Raw genomic sequence first — 23536 nt, 5'->3', positions numbered from 1 at the left:
CAAAGGTACTGCAAACCAAAACTAAAAATCTAAGTGCCAATTCCATCTTGAATAGAAGCTGGGTAAAATAAGGCTAAGACCTGCTGGGCTTCATTCCCAGGTGGTTAAAGATTCTAAGTCACAGGATGAGACAGGAAGTTGGCACAAGACACAGGTTACAAAGACCTTGCTGATAAAACAGGTTGCAGGAAACAAGCTGCTAAAACCCACCACAACCAAGATGGCGACGAGAGTGACCTCTGATTGTCCTCACTGCCACACTTCCACCAGCATTATGACAGTTTACAGACTGTAGCCATAAGATACCAAACTTTAATCTGACTCTAGTATAACATCACATGACAGAAAAAGGAAGAAATAAAAATATTTCACACCCAAACAGGTTTCTTTGCCATATTTTGAAATTATCCTGCAAAGTAGTTTTTTGTGGGGGAAAATTCACCTCTGTAAATAATCTCTATCAACATAACTAGAACTTTCCCCTTCCAGGCCCTTGAAATCCAGAAGAGATTTACTGAGAGTCTAAGCACCTTTTAAAGGTCTAAATGGAAGCATTTGCCATCTATTGTCTCTAAGGGCAGCCACCTATGAGACTTCATCTACGTAATAAGAACCTTGACCTCCACAACCCCTTATCTTAACCCAGATGCTCCTTTCTATCAATTCCAGATCTTTAGATAATAACTCTTTTAACCAATCTTCAACCAGAAAATTTTTAAATCTACCTATGACTTGTAAGCCATACTCTCACATTATTTCTAGACTGAACCAATGTATACCTCACACATATTGATTGATGCCTTATGTCTCTCTAAAACATATAAAAACCAAGTTGTAGCCCTTGGACACATGTTCTCAGGACCTCTTGAACCTGTACCTTGGGCCATGACCACTCATCTTTGGCTTAAATAAACCTCTTTAAATATTTTACAGAGGTGCCTTTTTGTTTGTTTGTTTGTACAGTATCACTTATTAAGGGATGTTGGGAGAATCAAGAGAGAAAATGAATCTAAAGTGATTGGTTTAGAACCTGCATGCTAGCCCATTTTCCTTTTGTGTCTTTTCCAAGCCTGAAGCAGCAAAGAAAAAGGAGATAAATAAACTTTGAACTCTTCTCTGGAGCCTGGAGAGCTGTTTCCTCTCAATAAGGAGAATCGCTTCCTGAGCCCAAGTGAGAGGTGGTTTCTCCTTCAGTATGTGGCCTATGTATTCTCACGGGTATTATCTTCTGAAGGAGAGTTACGCTCATTTGCACCCCTGTTGGAAATGTTTCATTGGTACAGAAACAACGTGGAGACCTAGACATGGCCTTGTCTGTTTTTCTTTTTTTTTTTTTTTTTTGAGATGGAGTCTCACACTGTCACCCAAATTGAAGTGCAACGGCATGATGTTGGCTCACTGCAACTTCCGCCTCCCAGGTTCAAATGATTCTCCTGCCTCAGCCTCCTGAGTAGCTGCGATTACAGGCGCCCACCAGCACACCCTGCTAATTTTTGTATTTTTATTAGAGACAGGGCTTCACCTTGTTGGCCAGGTTGTCCTTGAACTTCTGACCTCAAGTGATCTGCCTGCCTTGGCCTCCCAAAGTGCTGGGATTAGAGGTGTGAGCCACCACGCCTGGCCACCTTATCTTTCCTGGCAAGGGAATGGCAGGTTATGATCCTGGTTTGTAAAATTCTTGCAAAAAAGAGATCATGGCCTTCCTATTACTCTGGCACATAAAATAACTTTCCCAAAGAACAAATATTCACCATTATTTGGATGCATCTCCATCAATATCTTTATTTCTTTACACATAGCTTTGTCTGCCCTCTGAGTGTTCCAGAACTGGATGTGTTACTACTGCCTTGCCTTTCCTTCCTTATCTCTCTGGGTCACCTCCATAGCTCTGAGAAACTGAATTTGCATCTTAATCCTGCAGTGTGACTCCAGTGCTCTGTCGCCAGCCTCACAGCCAGTATTTCTGGCATGGCCTTGGAAGAAGCCCTTGAATAAGACATTTTCTGGAATTGTTTCTACTTATCTACCTAGGTTTACTGAAAACATTTGCCTTTTTTTTTTAAACCTTTCCTATGGTTCTGACAAACTTGCTCCAAAGTATTTATTTACAGTCCCTGTATCCCTAGAGGAGTACGGTAAAGTTTTACATCATATGGCTGAAAATAAAGCAATTGTCTACCAAATACTATATTCCTACAATTAATTATATTCATCAGATATAGTATGAGATTTCTACCTCCAAAAAATGGAAGTCTTTTATTTTTTTTAAATTAATTTCATGAAAGTATGAAAGTTTGGCAGCCGTCTCCAAAGAAGATTACATATTTCAATTTGAAACAACGTCTACCTAATCATTAATTTTTGATCTTCTAAATGGCTTTTGTTTCTTTCTAGGTGCGTAGACCTAGTTTAAGAGGGGGATTTGTATTTTCACAGCAGTTTTTATTTTAGCGAACCATCCATCACCAGTCCTACTTTCAGCGTCATTTAGATTTGAAGTTTCCATTCGGATAGGCTTTGCAAAAAAGAAAGAAAGAAAGAAAAAAACTACACACACACACACACACACACACAGACACACAAACACCCCTGTAAGGACATAAGCATTTCACAGCACTATATGGGAAATGCAGCAGATCTGAGTGGCACTCACTGATTTTCTTTAGCATTTTGATTTTGTGGGTCTAAGTTTAGATGAATCAAAGCAAAAATAAAACACAGCAGGCATGATGAAATCAACCGAAATTGCTGAAATGGTTGGGCTGAGCCCACAAAAATGGTTTCATTCTCTGAGACTAGAGGATGAAACTGGGGCCTAATTCAAGAGGCAGCTTCTGAGGGCTACCATCACTCAACTCCTCAAACCAAGAGATATTTTTCAACAATAGGTTTAGTCTTTATAAGCTGTAGCTTTGAACAGACTTCAGTAAATGACACAAAGTAAGTTCATCTCTATAAACAGCAGGACAAATGCACCACGCCACTTTTTAAATTACATAAATTTAATCCCTACAATGTTTGTACTATATTGGTAACTGACATGGGTGGATGAGGCCAGTGGTAGGATAAGACCCAAATGAAATATTTTTAAGACATTTTAATTTAATCAACAATCGGCTCAGGAAAGAGAGTGCAGTCGGGAAAGCAACTCTGACCTTGTACAGACACAGCTGTTTCTATTCTCTGTTCAATCTTTTGTCCTGAAGCTTCTCAGAGCCTGAAAGTGTGCTCAGAAATTTGTTGTGTAAACGCCATTTTCAAAGAAGTATTTTCTTCATTTGTAAAGCAGAAAGACTAATATTTGCCCTACCGAATTCACAGGAGGCTGTGTGTATCCAAGGAGATTGTATATGTATAAAAACTGGAAAATGCAATTGATACGGAACGCTCTATCATTACTGTGTCCATGTGAGAACATTCTTAAAGGGCTCATGGGCTTCACAGCTGCTGACTGCTACAAGGCAATTCAAGTACCAGGTAGAATACTTATTCTCAGTTGCCTGGAAAACAATGAGATTTCACTCTCTCACAGACACAAAAGTATTCTACATAATTGCCATTAACTGTTGACTGCTTTTGCTTTCATGACATATCAGGTAAAATATTATTCAAAAGAGTCTTTCTGAAGCTACAGTAATTATAAGTATACTGAGATCATGTAATGTGAATAAATAACAGTTCGTTTTATTAATAGGTTCTAAAAATGTTTCTAAAGACCAACAGCCCTAGAATAGAAATGCAAATGAACAATGACCACTATACTTTTCCCATTTTCTCTTTTTAAAAAGAAAGTCTGCCTGAAATACACCTTCTATGGCTCCTTTCCTATCAGTTGCAATAATTTTATATCATAAAACTTAAAATTAAATTATAAACCAAGTTGTGTTTTCCAATATTTTTTCATGTTCATTTCACATAACATGGTTTGAACTTCTTTTTCTTATTTTCCAGAGCACCTAGGAAAGTTCTAGATGAATGACAGCCTCACAATAAATTCTTCCTGTGGTTGATTTATTAAGAACAAATAAGCTAATATTAATTATAAACTGCTCATAAACTGCAGCATCTACTATTTAATGTTCCTAGAATCTTCTTTTTATGAATGGTAATAAAAGTTTGCAGAAGGCTGGGTGCAGTGGCTCACGCCTGTAATCCAAGCATTTTGGGAGGCCAAGGCGGGTGGATCACGTGAGGTCAGGAGTTAGAGACCAGCCTGGCCAACATGGTGAAACCACATCTCTACTAAAAATGCAAAAATTAGCCAGGCGTGTTGGTGTGCACCTGTAATCCCAGCTACTTGGGAGGCTGAGGCTGGAGAATCACTTGAACCCGGGAGGCAGAGGTTTCAGTGAGCTGAGATCATGCCACTGTATTCCAGCCTGGGTGACAGAGCAAGACTCCGTCTGAAAAAAAAAATAATAAAACAAAACAAGAAAAAAAGTTTGCAGAAGTGAAATTTTTATTAATCAATCATTTAATGGGAACACTTTCTCAAATTCAAAGCTAACTTCAGAATTAGAATCGGTAAGCCAGAAATATTTTACCTTTATATGCCAATGAGTAATTATTCCATACAAAAATGGCTTTCATTAGACAACACATGACAGTCTTCCTAATGTTAGAGCAATGCTATCTTTCATTTCTTATACTATTTGTTTAAAATGCATATGTACTATTACTTTAGGTGAATATCCTATTCTTAGGCAGTTGAAATTAAATTTCTTCCTGAAGAGTTTTACTAAGCCTGACTGAACAAATGAAGTATTATTATTTAATAAGTGTGTGATAAAGATCTTGGCCAGTCTCAATTTTACAGGTAGCATTTTCAATGTAAGTAGAGGAAAATCAGTACAAAGTCCATCTCCCTTTTGTATTAGGAACATGGCATTGCTTAATTGCCGACAACCTCAATTTACTAAGTAGGAAACTGTTAAGCATGCATCATTACGTTCCTTAGGACACCTCTTCGAGTGGACGCAATAATTTATTATCAAGTAGGTCTAATTCTCCATTGATTTACAAAGTGGTAATAATACTCCATCTAACATAATGCTTTGCTAGGAGGAATCCCAATCCAGGCACTAAAATATTTACAGCCTTCCCAGGAGGAAGTGGGATGCTGGTGGTATTCTCATTACCACAGCTAAGACAATGGAGGGGTTTGCCTGAGGTCTCCTGGCAAGTCAGCTATTCAGGGAGCAGAATCCAGGTCTCCGGATGCCTTGCACACAATCACGAAAGCATAGAACTCTCAGGAGAGTTGCCTAAACCACGTGTCCCAAAAAGAAGAGGGAAAATGATGCCCAGGACGCTCGCTGCAGAATCCCCACAGTGCAACCGTGTCACTGTTTCCCTCTGACTGCACATAAAGCACACCCAAGGGTATCAAACAACATAAAATCCTAATGGTGCCCTTAATTAGGAGGGACCATCGCTCCAACTCCCTTACCTCCCACTGTCCAAGCTAGCAGCCCCAAATTCCTCTCTGGGGTGACTAATCCTGAAACAAGACATAGTTACAGAAACAATCTTTGGCTTACAAGGGACCATCAAGCTCTGATGATGATGAAGTTTGATAGCAATAATGTCAAACTTTATATGGCCATAATCCAAGTTTACAATGATACATTAACCCATAATGCTACTATGTATATCACCATAAACTCAGTTTATGGTGACATAAATAGTCATCCTAATGGCATTAACAGCAGCACTCAGTGGAATCACAGCTGTTGAGTACCGCATTTATGCTATTAGCATTGCTATTTATATCATCATAAACTTAGGTAGTCAAACTTGTTACATATGAATACAGAGGAAAGATGGATATCCCCACTTTATGCCCAAATCTCGGCTCCTGTACTGGAGGCTTTATGGCTGTTCCCCTCCTCTAAGTTAGCTCTGCTTGGGTTACGTGATGTTTCTGTAGGAGCCACAAAAGAGCAAGTCTGATTGCAGCATCTTCTGAGCAGCCTGGAAACAATATTTAAATGGGATAAGAAAGTGCAAGCCATAGCTGCCATGCAAACTTACTGTCTCCTTGGCAGCGCAGAGGACCCACACTCAATTTGGCTTCTGAGCCTTGCCGGTCAGTATCTCCAACCACCACTTGGCTCACTGGCAGGTGATCTTTGTACGATAAGAAGCCAGCATCCTTCCTCCTGGATCACAGGGAAAGACAGAAAAAGAATGAGGCGGCTGAGTTAGAAATATGAATTTTTTGCTAGTTGCTTAAGGTGTCTAATGATGACATTTCAGTAATCGTTTGGAAGTTTACTAAGTAAAGCCACAGTTACAGAGTTGTTCTCTCTCTTCCATAGGTGGTCTCATAGCACATTGATCAGAAGCCCCTCTGGCATCTTTGTCCTCTGGAAAACAGAAGTGACACTCTGATTTCCAGAGATTCACAACCATTATGCTGCATACTCTTTTAGGTTGAGAGTACACCACAGCATGGCAAACCCTGAGCACACATGCAGAGTTTGCTGCTGTCACGGAATCAGAAGTTCAACAAAGTCAACCTGGTCACTTGAATAATATGTGAAGCAAAACCCTCTTTTAAAACAACCTTTGTCTCTTCCATGGCTTTGAAGCAGTTCCTTCAGAAGTTTTCTTTCCTGTTGTACGTCAGTTAAATAAGGGACACCTTTTGTTCCTTTCTCTCTTCTTGTTTAACAACTGGAACAGTTTATGTGAAGTTTCCAACACAAAACAGGTGTTCAATAAGTGTCTATTTCCATCTACACTGAAGAGTGGAGCTGAGATTTGAGCCCAGTTGGCTTTCCTCCTGAGTTTGTTCTTCTGTTGACTCTATATTTATCTTGTTTCAGGTCTCCCAAGTCTACCCTGTATCCACCCTAAATGAAGAAGGACAAGGCTAGTTGCAAAGTACTGACTCTAGAATGGAGCACAGAAACCCAGGAGGGGTTCCTGGAGATGGGTTTAAGCTGAGTTATGTGCAGTGAGTTTTGGGGCCTGTGCAGCAGATTTCACCTTCACGGAAAATCAGTGCCCCTTTGTCCCCTTTTCCTGTTGCTGTGGCTGAGGGATCCCTCATTTGGGGCTGAATGGGTGAGAGACACAAAGCAGCGTGATGTCGTTCCTCAAATTTACCCTTTCAGATGATTTTTTACATGGTTCAGTCTGAATAGAAATAACAATTTTGAAAATGCACATAGAACTCGGCCAGGCGCGGTGGCTCACGCCTGTAATCCCAGCACTTTGGGAGGCCAAGGCGGGCGGATCACAAGGTCAGGAGATCGAGACCATGGTGAAACCCCGTCTCTACTAAACATACAAAAAATTAACCAGGCGCTGTGGCGGGCACCTGTAGTCCCAGCTAGTCTGGACGCCGAGGCAGGAGAATGGCATGAACCTGGGAGACAGAGCTTGCAGTGAGCTGAGATCGCGCCACTGCACTCCAGCCTGGGGGACAGAGCGAGACTCCGTCTCAAAAAAAAAAAAAAAAAAAATGCACATAGAACTCATCAGGAAAAAACCCACCCTGATTTTGGATGACAGGAGAATGACAGAGTTCAATAATTTAAAGATTTGACATTCATGTCTCTTGGCAAATAGTGCAGAGAATGGAGAGGAACCAACTTGGAGGCCTGTCTTGAAAATGCTATGCTGTGTGGAGCCGTTACTTATAGCTCTGACCTTCTTGAATGTCAGTGAATATTTGTTTCCTCATGTGTCAGGACCCATAAAAACCCAGGAAGGAGTCACAGAACTTGGCCAGAGGGTCTCAAATAGATGCATTATATACTGCCTTAGTTATTTCATTGTTTTCAAAATGAAGGGTTTTTAAAAAATAATTATTTATCAAATCAGAATTAAGATTATGCAGAAAAGCATTGTGATTCTTACTGACGCTGTAGCTACTAAAGACTAGGCCTCAAATATCTCAGTGGAATATTTTACAAACCTATCCTCTTTTATTAGAAGTCCTATGAATTACAATCGTGCCAAAGAGGAAACAAAGCCTTTGATATTAGATTTAATATTTAGTGCTTGTTAAAGGAACAATAAATAAAAGCACCGTCTAACAGCATATGGTAATTTGACAACCTACTAGAAATGATGGAACTGAAGGCTGAGATTCAAGTTATTACTTAAAATTACATGACTCTAAATCAGAGCTCTGCAAACTAAGTCCTGAGACCCGAATTCTGTCCATCACTTCTTTTTGTACGGCTCAAAAGCTAAGAATGATTTTCTCATTTTAAATTGTTTTAAAACAGAAGAAAAAATAGTATTTTGTGATGCTATAAGACTCAGTGTTCATAAAAAAGTTTTATTGAAATACAGCCACTTTAAAAAATGTATTGTCTATGTATGATGCAATTACAGAGTTGAGAAGCTATGGCAGAGACCATATGACCTTCAAAGTCTAAAATGTATATTATCTGGTCCTTTCTAGGAAGAATTTGCCAATTCTATCTCATAATGGGGCATAACTGTCCATTTTTGCTTTAGGAATTTACTGAGCAAATATCCCACTGACTATCATGGTAGGCAACTGTTGTGTAATTCAATCAAGTTTCCAAAGTTGAGCAAGGGGTTTGGGAAGGGACAAAGGAGGGGACAAAAATATGTACTGAGAATAAATGCAAAGAAACATGCAAGAGGAAAGAAACCATCTACACTTCAATTTATTTATTGTAACAGTGGGAAATAAATTTAATTAATAATAAACTTTTAAATTTACTCTGCATTGTATAGCAGGCAGTCATATGTCAGCTTTGGTACAAGTGAGCTCTATCCTGTAGGAAGAGAAGGTGCTCTGCCAATTGTGGCTACTCTTCATTGTTTAACTGTTCCAACATCTATAAGATAGTATGGGTAATTTTATAAAAACAAGATCTTTAAATGGTGGAATCTCTATGACATTCTGTAGTTAAATGAATAATGATCATGAAAATCTGAAAGGTACAGTTCAATGAATTTTTACACACACACACATACATGCGTACACGCTCACACACACACAACCCTGTGCAACCATGACCCACATAATGATTTAGAACAGCTCCAGCACCCCAGAAGCACCCCCATGCCCTTCCCAGTTAGTATACCCCCTCAGAAGTAACCATAACTTTGTCTACTGCCATCATAGATGAACTTTGCTTTTTCTTGACCTTTATGTACATGGAATCACCACGAATTCCTTTGTGCCTAGTTCCTTCTACTCAACTTTAAATATTTATTTATATGATACAAAAGATTGTATCATATAAATAAAATATAATACTACACAACAATGAGAATGAATATTCTATTGTCATTTGGATGTTTCCACTGTTTGGCTATTATGAATAAAGCTGCTATGAACGTTCTTATAGATGTGTTACTTATTAGTATTCATTTATATTGAGCATTTACCTAAAAGTAGAAATGCTGGGTCATAAAGTACACAAGTTTAACTTTAGTGGATAATTTCAAACAGTTTTCCCAAGAGCATGTACCAATTTACACTTCTACCAGGGATGTATGAAAATTCAGGTTGCTCAAGATCATTGTCAGCACTTGGTAATGTTGGTTTATTATTATTATTATTATTATTATTATTATTATTTGAGATGCAGTTTCGCTCTTATTGCCCAGGCTGGAGTGCAATGGCACAATCTCTACTCAGTGCAACCTCTACCTCCCAGGTTCAAGTGATTCTCCTGCCTCAGCTTCCCGAGTAGCTGGGATTACAGGTGCCAACTACCACACCTGGCTAATTTTTGTATTTTTAGTAGAGACAGGGTTTCACCATGTTGGCCAGGCTGGTCTCAAACTCCCCACCTCAGGTGATCTGCCCACCTCAGCCTCCCAAAGTGCTGGGATTACAGGTGTGAGCCACTGCTCCCAGCCAGTAATGATGGTTTATTTATGATCAGTGACAGTGTACTACCTTCTTATGAAACTAGTGCTAGGAGAAAGCATTTTTAAAACAAGTGTTTGGAAATATTCCAATTATTATGTAATTGTGTTGCCCAAATTGATATGTGTATAACCTTATAGGAATTCACATATCTACACAATCTCATAATTTGGAAACATAACTTTTAAGTGTTTGTAATAATTTTATAAATGTAGACTTTTAGTAGGTTTTGAACTTAAAAAATGTTTAATAATAAAAGCAGGCATTACTTAATTATTTTGCAAGAAATACTGATTAACATCAGGGATGATAGAAATTTATAAGCCATGTTTTCTCAAAATGTTTGCATTATTGGTCAATGATACTGAAAATTTAATATCGTGATTCATTGAGTGAGAATGATAATCATTAAGTGAGACAGTGTACATTACTCCCATTTTACTGATGAGAAGAATGAGAATCAGAGAATTTATCTTTTAAAATCAAAGAATTTTTTAAAATCAAAGAATTTTTCTTTTAATTCTCATTAATAGGTGAGGTGAAAATTACCTTTTAAAGATATATTTAGCTAGCCTGAAATGTTGTGGTTATTTGTAAGTCATACATTCAAAGATATCTGCAATGTTTTATTCACATTTACCCCAATCTATCAACATGTCATACTAAGCAAAAGAGAATTCTAGAACTACTTCATGCCCAAATCAACCAATGTTTTGAATGATATATTGAAGTTCATAAGAGGTTGCCGTAGAGCTAGTAGTAATAACACTCAGATATTCCTTACCCAATCAACAAAAGAGGGAAAGAATTGTTAGCTGAGAAAATAATAAAAGGAGAAAATAGTATAAAGATGCCTCCTTGGTCACTTTTGACCCAAGATCTAAACAGGGATCTAGAGAATGTAAAGCCACAAACAATGGCATGTGAAACTCTCAAACAGCAGACTCTACATTAGTTGTGGAAACTAATTCATGAAAGGCAGTAAAGTGGTTTAACCGGCACAAAGTTTTTGTGATCCTACAGCACAACCTACACTTTTTTTTCCTTTTTTTTTTAATTTCAGAGACAGGATCTCGCTTTGTTGCCCAGGCTAGAGTGCAGTGGTGCAATCATAGCTCACTGTAGGCTTGACCTGGATTCAAGGGATCCTCCTGCCTCAGCCTCCTGAGTAGTTGGGAGTACAGGTGCATGCTACTACGCCCAATGTTTTAAATTTTTTTTTTTGTAGAGACGGGTCTTGCTTTTGCTTTTTTGCCCAGAATGGTCCCAAACTCCTGGCTTCAGGGTGTGAACCACTGTGCCTAGCCTCCACAACCAATTTGGGTCCTGGAGAGGTGGTCCTCTGAAATACCTTTATGATGTCCATCTAAGCATCTTGCATGAATCTTTTTGCAAGCAAAACAAGCCTTTGTTGAAAGTTATGATCCTTACAGATTGAGGTCAATCTAATTTAGGGAGATATTCAGTAACTATTTATCCTGTTAGAATAATAAGTTATACATTGGAAAAACTCTATCATCCATTCCAAATAGGCCCTGAACTAAGATTCTTGCATGCTATTTCCATCAGCATTGTTACTCAAGTAAAGCTTGATTCTATGGATTTTGTTTCTCTAACGTGGTGTTACTATTATTTCCCTTCGGTATTGTTTTTCGAAGAATCTGTCTTGCTCTGCTGTCTTTCCTTGACTTTTTTATTGTGCCGAGAAAGCAAACAAGCCTCCAGGCAGTTTAGTCTTGTCCTTAGCTTAATGAAAAAGTAGAAAAAAGAAGCCCTAAAGAAAAATAAACATCCCCAGTTTTTACAATGAGCCTGCTCTTCTATCAAATATTATGAAAATGATTATATTGAGTTTTCCGATACAATAATTCTAGCAGAGTCGAAGGACTTCTCTTTTGTGAAGTTTTAGGGGTATTTAGTAACCCTTAAAAAATGTATACGCTGTGTACTTTCGTGCATTTCCATCACGGCATCACTCAAACTAGAAATTTCTGGACAGAATTCAGGAAGTCAAAGTTATAGCTACAGAAGATATCTCAAAGAGAGAAGTACAAATACAAAATAAACACATGAGAAGAAGCTTAATACTATCATTCATTAGGGAAATGTAATTAAAACTACACTGAGATGCTAATTCACACTACCAGAATAGCTATAATCAAAAGGAGAGGCCATAACATGTGTTGACAAGGATTTGGGGGAACTTGGGAGGTGGGCTGTAAAGTCATGATTCTCCTATCTCAGCTTCCAAGTAGCTTGGATTACACTAAAGTGCCACTGTGCCCAGTCATTTTTGAAAACAGTTTGGCAGTTTCTTAAAAAGTTAAACATAGACATACCATATGACTCAGAAATTCTACTTCTGGATATCTCTACAAGAGACATGAAAGCATATGTTCACACAAAGCCTTTTAGGTAGACGTTTATAGCAGATTTAGTCATAAGAGGCCCAAAGTGGAAATAATGCAAATGCCCACCAACTAGTGAATGGATAAAAGTATGGTAAATACGTACAATGAAATATTATTTGACAATAAAGTGGAATGAAATCTGAATACATGTTGCAACATGAATAAACCTCAAAAACATTATGCTAAGTGAAAGAAGCCAGACAAACAAAAAAATCACACCTTCTAACTCTACTGATATGAAAAAGCAAATCTACAAGGACAGAAAGGAGGTTAGTGGTTGTCTGGGGCTGGGAGTAGAAACAGAAATTCCTGGTAAACAAGAATCTTATAGGGATAATGTTAATGTCCTAAATTGGGATTGTGTTGATTTGTTGCACAACTCAATGAATTTACTAAAAATTTATGAAAAAATACTGTACACTTGTACAGTTAATTGTACAGTTAAAATCGATGAATATTATGGTATTCAAATCATACCTCAATGAGGTTATTAAAAAAAAGAACTGTAGATAGTCTCAAATGCCAATTGGCAATAAGGTCCAACAAGTCTTTTGCACACATCTCACTGGAAATAGTAGGGTAATAAACTACAAAGTGGTATATTTCCTGGCTTTGGTGTCTTCTACTTTGTGACTATGAACCAGGGACTACAAAATCTTTACTGACTCTGTTTTTAAGGGCTTTTACTACCTTTAAATTTATATCACTATATTTATGTATTCCATTGACCTTTCTTCCTGGATAGAAAACACACCTTTCTTAGATACCCATGCTTTGTCTGTTTTCCTCACCTTTGACCTCTATATAGACATTCATTAATAAGAGTCAAGATATTTAAATGGCACAGAATGTCCCACCAGTTTCCTCCATGTTTCATTCTCTTCTTCATTTCTTATTTAGAATTTGTCTTTTGTATCCTAACCTGAAACATTTGTCACTTTTCCAAACTAGCTTTAGGGACTGTGCCTCAATCACAGACAAACAAACATTCTTGGTTTTTCCAAGACAAACTTAACAATAAAATTCTGTTTGACTGTCAACATTCGTCATTGTAATATTCTGAAAATGCCAATATTTTTAGCATTAAATCTGCATCTCAAGGATGGCTTCTAAACATTTTGGAGTCTTTTGTATGATTTCTGGTTCATATAATTAAGTTCATTTTACCTATAAATCTTTGTATCTCTTTTCTCCATCTTTTTTTGTTTTTAAATGGGGTTTCACTATGGTGGCCAGGTTGATCTTGAACTCCTGACTTCAAGTGATCTATGCACCTTGACCTCCCAAAGTGCTGGGATTATGGGCATGAGCCACTAAGCCCAGCCTCTCTTTTCTCCACCTTTTCTGCCTCCTAACAGTCATCCTCAAATATACTGTACTTTTTCCACAGCAAGTGTTCAGAAAAGGTAGGTTAAAAGGTAAAAACTTATAAGAATTTTCCTGGAAAGTTATTTTACTAATAGCTTACACTAAAGATATAATCAAAAGGAGAGGCCATAACATGTGTTGACAAGGATTTGGGGGAACTTGGGAGGTGGGCTGTAAAGTCATGATTCTCCTATCTCAGCTTCCAAGTAACTTGGATTACACTAAAGTGCCACTGTGCCCAGTCATTTTTGAAAACAGTTTGGCAGTTTCTTAAAAAGTTAAACATAGACATACCATTAATCAAACTAGACATTTGATTAATGTCTAGTTATTTCTATTAAAGGATCTTTGGGTTGTTCCTATTCTTTCTATCTCTTAAATAAAAATTCACATCCAGGCACGGTGGCTCATGCTTGTAATCCCAGCACTTTGGGAGGCTGAGGTGGGAATTCAAGACTATCCTGGGCAAGATGGTGAGACCCTGTCTCTATAAAAAATTTTAAAATTAGCCAAGCATGGTGGTGTACATCAATACTCCCAGCTACTTGAGAGGCTGAGGTGGGAGGATTGCTTGAGCCCAGGAGGTTGAGGCTGCAACAAGCCAAGTTTACATCACCACACTCCAGCCTGGGTGACAGAATGAGACCCTGTCTCAAAAATAAAATAAATTCATAACTAAAAAATCTTTAAAAAGTTTAAAACAACTTAAGAAAATAGACTCTACCCAGAAATAAGATGCTGCTTCATGATTAATACCAAATACTACCTAATTGTTAAAAGTGTATATCTAATGTTACATAAAAAAGGATAGGATTTTCAAGAAAGTAGATTTTAGGTACTGCTGGTAAAAAAAAGAAAGGTAACCATATGATGATGGGTATGTTAATTTGCTTCAATGTAGGAATCACTTTTATATACATATGTGTATATATATGTATGTGTGTATATATATATAAAGATAAGTATCTCAAAACATCATGCTGTACAACTTAAAACGTATACAATTAAAAATAATTTTAAAATACACCTAAAAAAAAAAAGGATAGGAAACCTATAAACTCAAGTCAAAATTAGTTTTTGTTAAATATTTTTAAAACCATGGAGAATTTTTGTTTTATTGTATTTATTTTGTTCTCAGCTCCATCTTCCTGTATTCTCTCTGCTATATGCCCTCTGTCCAAGTCTCTACTAAAACCTGCCCTCGGAGAAAAAGGTGACAAACCTTAAACCTTCTACTTAACAAACCAGTGAAGTAGAAGCAATGCCTTAATGAGACTGCCAAACAGGGTTCATGGGAGGCCATTGTTTTGGAGTAGGCCCTGCAGTAGGCCCCACCAACTCAGACCAAACCAACATGCAGTCAATTGTGCTAGGTGCCACAGAACTAACCTGAACTTTGAAACCCATCAGTTTTCCAAATAACAGGAGAGCCATAGCCATCAATCAGAAGGGGCCCCGTTTGGCTGGATGTGGTGGCTCATCCCTGTAATCCCAGCACTTTGGGAGATTAAGGTGGAAGGATCGCTTGAGCTCAGGAGTTCAAGACCAGCCTGCGCAATATGGTGAAACCCTGTCTCTACCAAAAATACTAAAAGTTAGCTGGGGATGGTGGCACGCACCTGTAGTCCCAGCTACTCAAGAGGCTGAAGTGGGAGGATTGCTTGAGCCTAGGAAGTTGAGGCTTTAGTGAGCTGAGATCATACCACTGTAGAGAGCAAGACGTTGTCTCAAAACAAAACAAACAAAAAAAAAGGGGGTAAGGGGACCAGTTTTCCTGAGCTGGCATGATAAGAGATCCCCCTGTTTTAACCCTACAAGTAAAGTAACTTTGAAATGACCAATCCACTTTTTATTCCTTGTTTCTGCTTTCTTTCTTCAGACCTTTTCTGCCTATAAAGCCAATCTCCTTTCCTCAGTGCATTGGGACAGCCATTCCATTTTACAGAGTGAGGTGTTGCTCAATTTGAGAATTGCTAATAAAAGCCAATTAGAGCTTTAAACTAATTTTTTATGCGACCTTGTCTTTTGACAAAGTTCTAAAAATCAAATCTCTGTGAATGGTGGAGGGTGAATTGGAGAGCGAGAGGAACATTCCCGGCATCACTGAAATGACTATGAGGAAGTGATTCCGTGTTTTTAAAAGGGAAGCCCATGGGCTGAGTTTGCCAGTTCCTCTACGTTCATTTTCAAATACCACTTTTATGTCAGAAGTTAAAGCCTTTGTTCATAGAACAAACAGGGGCTGGATCATCAGAAGGGCAAATAAGCAGTGGGGCCCTCTGTTCACACCCCTCCTCACTCTTGCCTTGGTGGCGCTTGGGTGGGTGCCATTAAACGCTTCTCATAGTGTCCTTGCCCACCATTGACTGTTGAGTTTTCCTCCATGGAAAGAAGGAAGGTAGTGTTGCTAGGAAGCAATGAGAGAGATTAAGAAAACCACCATCACAATTAGATCTTTAGAATCCATGCCTATGTCCCCAGTGAAATCAAAGTAATTACAGATTCAATTACTGCTTTTCAGTGAGAATAGTTTAGGCCTTTTACAAAATGTGAGACAATTATCTGTTCAATTTAGACTTCTCTTAGAAAGCCCTTGTAACCATTTTGGGATTCTTTGCAAAATGTTGTTCTTTGATTTGCCTTTCTGGAAAGCAAGTTCCCTGAGGGCAGATATACTGTTTCATGAAACTTTATACTATCAACACAAAAGTGTTTATTTAAAGTGGATTCAAATAAAAGTGGCTGGCTCCATGTGTTTCATGATTGAATAAATACATGAATAAACATAGACATTAACTAGGCACAGCTCTAAAATAGTTATCCATATGTACTTACTATCAATGGAGAGAGATTAAAAAAACCCAACAATAAGCCTTTCTTATATTGGAGTTCCTTGAACGCTCTTGAAATATTTTTAGTATCTTTTTTTTCTGTACTTGGGATTTATTACTTCTTTAGAAAGTAATATTCAGTTAGAAGATCCATATCTCACTAATGTAGTAAAAGGGTTACAAGACTTAGATTTGCAAAGGTGAACCCTACCTTGGCTCTGCCTCTATGTAAAAGTAAGTTGGTTAGTTTATCTGGGCCAATATTTCTTCACATAGATGTGCAGTGTGAATCCTTTGAAGACAAGACTTTGTAGTCCTACACAGTTTCCTCGCAGGCCATTAGAACAGTAACCAGCATACGTTTTGGGAGATTATCTAGTTATTACCCTCATTTTTCAGAGGTAATAGACTAGGAATAAAACAATGCCTGGACTAAGGTACTGAACCAGTTAATAGCTGAGCTAGAAAAAAGCAGATCAAATCTCCAATACTCTAGAATTTAAGAAGCAAAGATGCATGTTTACATTTTTAAAATTCTAACATAATTTCAATGTATTTCCTTTAAATGATATAAAAATTTCTTCTTTTTATCATATAGGAAAATTGTCTTACTGGCTTGAAGACTAATTTGGACTACTTACATTTTACTTTGTGCATCTACATTCATATTTTCCCTAAGCAGGAGTTGCTTACATTTTTAAAATCATGACTCATTTGCATGATTAGTAGAGGGAATGCTTGATGTGTAGCCTCTTTGCCATCTCCATGTGTTTTCATATCTAGTGATTAATGGCCAGCTCCTGGCATCTCAAAAGTAGTCAAGGGGAAAATCTTCCCTTATAATGGCCCAGTATATCTTTTAAAATTAGAGTGAATAGCCTAGGACTTCTTGGTGTTTCTGAAGCTTTATTTATAACCAATAAATAAATGCAGAAATTGGAATGCCAAGTGCACTCGGTCACTTACAACTCCCCTCTGCTTCCGCACAGTTCGCACCCCTCCTCACTCTTGCTTTGATGGCTCTTGGGTGGGTGCCTTTAAAGGTTGCTAATGGCTGGCTTCGTTCCACACATTCATGTTTCTTTCCCTTGAAACTAAACAGGGATAGTACGATGGTGACGATGGTTGTGGGCAGATGGAATATGCTGACATCTCAACTCTGCAAATAAATCTTTCCTGCTAGTACTATGAGACGTCCCCAGGAGTTGCTGGGCTTCTCTTATGTCACACAAGGAGGGTAACTGGGTGACACGGACAAGGAGGGCATTCAGCTTTGGAATGTGAGGGTACATGACACCTTAGTCTAGTTCACAGCCTGGGGAAACCTAATTTATGACTTCTTTTTGGATATATAACATTTTCTAAACCTGGATAATTTTTATAAATCAAGTCTTTATCTAATTTACTTTTTGTATATTCCTTCATTGTTTCCATAGATATCAACACTCATGAAAAACAATAATCAGAGCCCCCATTCCCTAAATTTTTGCTTAAATACCATGGTTAGCTCAAAAGAGCATTAGTCCTGATGCGTTTGGCCTCAGAAGGGAGTACGATGTGCTTTGAATTTTTATTTTGGGGATTTGGCCATCTTAAAAGGTACTGTTTTTCAATGATACCAGCATTATCTTTTAAACCAAGAAGGATTGCTTTTTTTTTTTTCTTGATGCCATTTCTAAAGCCCCCTCCAAGTAACACAGATCCATATAAATGATTCCTGTATTGATTACTGCCACGACTTTTCTCTACAAACATCACATCATCTTTGAGATACTTTGTTATTCCCACTTCAACTCAGCAGGTCATTTTGCTCCCCTAGTGGATACAAAAGACTGATTTGAAGGTGGAAATGGTTTCTTTTACCCATCTCTGAAGTCTGTAAGGCCCTTAAGATGATCGATATTTGTTTTTATGTTATCAATATCTCGAAGATGCTGTGGGACGTAGATGTTTGAAAAAGGCACACCACCTAAGCTACAACAATGAAAAGTACTTACTCTTCAGGGTGAAGTGGCCCAAATAAAAACAGAATTTCAAAATATCTCTCAGTTACTGGGACTAAACGCAAGTCAGAATGCAGCCATGGAAAGAGCCTTGAGATCACTGTGAGTGTCAAGCATGAAAGAAGAAGAATGAACCAAGTAAGTTAAAAATACATGATCTAAAAATCTGAGGGAACCAAAAGAATTCTGTGTACTATAAGCCAAGGGAACAGAGAGTTTCTGGGGGGAGGGGGGGGGGTGAGGTGGTAAATTATGTTAAGTATTGCAAAAATGTCTGGTATCAAAAAATTAAAGCATGCACATCAGCTGTATCAATATGGAGCTCATCGGCGGACGGGACACAAAGGGATCTAGTAGCGTCATGAAGAAAAAGTTCAATAGCTGATAATTAAATGCGAGATGAGAAAGAAGAGGCAAATCTTAAACTCTTATTTAAAGTTGAAGTGAGAAATGGAAGAAGCAATAGGGCAGAAACCAGAGGAATTTTAGCATTCAGCAATTTTGTATATAGACTGGGAACTGAATCAATTAATTATGTTTTATCCCATATGTCTGTCATCAATTTGCCAACATTATTTTCCAAGGTTGGCAGTAAAAAGTCATGAATATTACTGCCTTATGTGTATAGGCAGCATAGAACTTTGTCCAGAAGATGCAAAGTGGCACATGATCAGAGACGTTCTGACTGACCGTTGCTGGGGAATGAAAGTTACACTCCAGGGTCCTCTCATTTCGGTTGCAGTGAACAAGGAGCACCCGGGCCTCTTTCTCCTACTCATAATCAGGCACATGGCTTCTCTGAAATAGGATGGCCAACATATTAAAAGATTCTTGGGCTTGTACCTTGGAAAAAATGTCTGAAAGAGGAACTAACTAGATAATTTCACGGTGAGGTTCAGAGCTTTGTGGTTAGCTCCAGCCAGCTGGATCTTTGATCTATATTGGTTTGGAGAAAATCAGAAATTCAGCAACCCACTCAGGGACATTCTAAAACTTCAGTTAATTAGATTTTAATAAACAAGGTCATCTCTATTGGCAAACTTACTCTGTAATTTAGAGAGTGAACCATTTATGATGCAGTCCAACTTACACAAATTAAAAGACATATAAATCCTCCCCTCAGAAGTGGGGCAATAAAAATCCATCACCCTTAATCAAGAGAGAGCAAATACCTCAAAGAAAGGAGTAAGGAGCCTACACCTATCCGGCTAGGTAAATCTTGACCAGCGAAAAACTCAATTTAGCAATTTCACTTTTTTTTTTTCAGAATAAATAAAGCGTCTGAGTATCTTGTTTGTGTGAATTAATTTTTCTCTTGTGAGGATCCAGAAGGGGAAATTGCCACATGTTTTTGCAGGGCAGAGTCTCCAGGTTGCAAATAATCTGAAAATAGAAAAGGAAAATGATACAAACAAGTCTGAATCATTTTATTTCCTTGAGGTGAACAAAATCTTGATGACCAATTCTAAATTTAATACTTAGAGACTGTTGGATTAGTCCGCTCAGGCTGCTGTATTGAGACACCACGGATCGGGTGGCTTAGATGACATTTATATTCTGGTAGTTTTGAAAGCTTGAAGTCCAAGATCAACATGCTGGTAGAGTTGGTTTCTGGTGATGCCTCTCTCCTTGGCTTCTGGAGGGCCACCTTCCCACCGTGTCCTCATATGGTCTTTCCGTGAACTAAAGTGGAGAAAGGAACCTCTCCCGTGTTTCTTCCTCTTCTTATATGGGCACCAGCCCCATTGCATTAGGGCCCCATTCTTGTGGCTTCATTTTACCTAAATAATTTCCTGAACGACCCTGTCTCCAAATACAATCACATTCGGGGTTAGGGCTTAACAGATGAATTTTTCAGAGGACACAATTCAGTCAATAATGGTTGCATATAAGATTTTATATTGGGTTTTAGAAAATATAAATTCTGAAAAATGGTAATACATTTCTGAGGGGGAAGAAAAAAAGACATTTGGTCTTTCAAGCAAGGGGTCTGGGTGATAATTTCACGGGGGTATTAATACGTAACAATGCCTAAGCTGTCCATTTAAGATGTGTGCACTTCCCTCTAGGAAAGTTAGAGCTCAGGAAGGAAACTGCATCGTTGGCTTATCATGGCTTTCTAGGACACAGTAGAAATTTCCAATCCTGGGCTCTTCACAATAAGAGTCCAAGTTACCGTTTCAGCATTTCACGTGTCTGGGTGTTGTATCAAACTTGCCTCCTTGCCACATAAACCATGTACTGTTCCTCAACGTGATTGTTTACTTTCACACATTCCTCTGTTTGTACATGTTGCGCCCTTTTCTAGGATGGCTTTCCTCTTTTCTCTGCCTAATACAATCCCACTCATCCCTCAGGCCTTGTAAAGTTGTCATCTCTTCTATGAAACTCTCCCTGACCCCTCTAAGATCAATTAATTGCTTCTTCCTCTAGGAAGAACTGTATTATCTATAGAAAACAGAACTGTATTTCCCATAGAAATTGACTCACATGGATAATATAGTTATGGTTGACATAGATTGTTAATTTTCTGGGGCCTTGGTTTCAGATATTTATCTCTTTGTCTCTATAGTACATTCTTACCATGTATCCTCCTTTTTGGATTGAGTCATTTGACCAAAAAAAAATCTAACTCTAATGATGTAATACTCTTTATAATTATGTCCTCTTTACTGCAATGTGACCTTCTTGAGCAAAGATTACATCATTTTGTAGCCATAGAACTTGACCTTAATATTGCAGTGGTAATAACTCTGTATTATAAGCAAATCTCACTTTTCTAGAAGCAGATACTTCGCATTGTGAATTAACCATGGTATACCTTATTGTCACATTTGTGTTGACATAAATAAGTGATTGGAAGGCAAGAGTTTGATAACGTAATTTATGACATCCATATTTTCCCTGGTAGGATAGTCTTCTGTTTAAGAAAAGGGACTCTGATGTCAAACTGTGTTTACCTTCTATGTCCTCTTTGTATGTTGGGCAAGTTCCCTAACTTATTGTTAATTTCCTCATCTATTACAAAACTTTTTGGATGAAATTTAAACAAATTAATGGACTATACATTACTTAGCACAGTGCCTAGCACATAGCATTTGATCAATATTAAATTAAACCATGTGAAATTGTCAATATTCACTTAGGTGTTTGTACACAAAAATATCAGTTTCATATGGTTCAAGCTAATGTTAACTGTATTAAAATTATTATTATCACTTTCCTTTACTGTCCAACAAACAGCTCATAATAATTTCCTTTAATACTTAATATGATGGGAACACAAATTCAACACATATATAAAGAAGGCTAATTCTGCTTTGGGCTCACGCTTTTTCCCAGGCAATGAAGGATGATTTCCATCTATAACAGGAAAGAGTTCAAGGCAGGGATGGGCAGCTCACCAGGTCTCCCACCCTTCCTCTGAACTTGGCTGCCTCTTGCATAGCTTCCTCAGCTTCAAAATGAATTCCCAAAGCACATAGACTAACATTCTAATTCAGTACACACATTCTAACTATATCAAACTATGAATTTCCTTAAACTTGTACCCACAAACTAACTTGAAAAAGTACTCATAAGCTTGTTATCACTTTTGTATAGAATTTGCTTCCTTATTAATTCAACAAAAATTCACTGAGTGTCCACTACTTTCCAGGTACTGCCTGGTCTGGTGGCGAATGTAAAGATTAATCAGTCCTGACTCTAATCTTCAAGGAGCGCATAATTTACTAGGCTTTTCAATGTTTCTTTAGTTTATTTATAACAGTAATTAAATTAATACTCTATTCCCCATCACAGTACATCAGGGATCTATCTTTTTTTGTTTCTGTTTCTGTTTCTTTTGACTACTTTTCTGTTGCCTTTCCTACTCTCTTTCTTTCCTAGTATTGCAATCCTACAGTTATTTAAGAATAAAGTTACTCCCTTTGAATAATTTTAATCTCCTAATTTAATTCCTTTAATAAAGTTCATATTCATTTAGTTATAGGCATTCTTAAGGGAATCATGCATTTTTATTATAATTAGATAATGAATATTCGATGGCCAAGATTCTGAAATAAAAATTATAATGCCAGTGATGAAAATGAACAATATCGAGGATCTTTTATTACAGAATTACCAATGAGAATAAACTACTGGGAATAACTAATCTGTTCAAGCTGGCGAAAGCAGTGGATGTGGAAGTAAATGTTTTAATATTGCCCAATATAAATGTTCTCTCCTTTATTTAATGTCTTCTATTGGAAAACTGTAATAATGCCATTCCTAAATACAATGCCCTTTTGAGAAGGTGAACAATGGTATTAGTTCACAAGCCCATTGCTTAAAATGTAACTCAGTGGTGTGAGATGGAGAACTTCTTTCTCCATGTGTAACTTTTGATCGTCTTGTGCATTGTTGCTCTGGGTATTGGTTAAATAACCACACTAGCTCATTTCAAGTGGGCATCCAAGAGATTCCTATTTCTCCAGGAAATGTCAAATATTCCTGGTGTAGCAAATAAATAGATCAAAAGGAAGCAAACTATTTAGAAGAAGGTGGAAGAGAGTGAGATACATGAATTTTTTCATTTGAGTATATCTTAGTTATAAAATGAGATATAATGTTGAGGGAGGCAGGAGATAGAAGTTCAGGACAGGGATATAAATTCATTACTAGATGGAAAAGGAGCCAGGTAGGAGATCTCTGACATGAATAGATCAGATTTGAGGGGAGACAGAATTGTATAGAATCAAAAGATACTTGATTCAGAAGGCGTTTTACAAAAAGGGAATACACTGGACTTCTCTAGTCTATGTGCAATTACCTCTCTGTGTATAATTTGTGTCTTGAGTTAACTTCAGCAACTATGTATTTTTTTTATGTTCAATAATTTCCTGCATGCAGGCTTCTACTTATCACCATGATTTCTGGGAAAGAAGGGAAGGATTTATTTCTAGGGCATAAAGAAAGAAAGAGAGAGACAGAGAGAGAGGAGGAGGGAGGGAGGGAATGAAGGAGGAGGAAAGGAGAAAGAGCCTAACGTAATTGGATACAGCATCTTTGGCA

The 23536-nt window shown here is 37.8% G+C and overlaps 1 protein-coding gene across 1 annotated transcript in view; it reads right to left on the bottom strand.

Moving 5' to 3' along the window:
- Positions 1-23536, bottom strand: part of CNTNAP2 (contactin associated protein 2) — a 2262889-nt gene that overhangs the window by 448065 nt on the left and 1791288 nt on the right. Inside the window, exon 15 of the mRNA XM_015447321.4 lies at positions 6034-6161. Within this exon, the coding sequence (XP_015302807.3) occupies positions 6034-6161 (128 nt within the window). The remainder of the gene's footprint in view (positions 1-6033; positions 6162-23536) is intronic.

The sequence above is a fragment of the Macaca fascicularis genome, chromosome 3, assembly GCF_037993035.2.
Source record: "Macaca fascicularis isolate 582-1 chromosome 3, T2T-MFA8v1.1".
Classification (NCBI taxonomy): Eukaryota; Metazoa; Chordata; class Mammalia; order Primates; family Cercopithecidae; genus Macaca; species Macaca fascicularis.
This window is presented reverse-complemented; position numbering and strand designations above follow the sequence as displayed.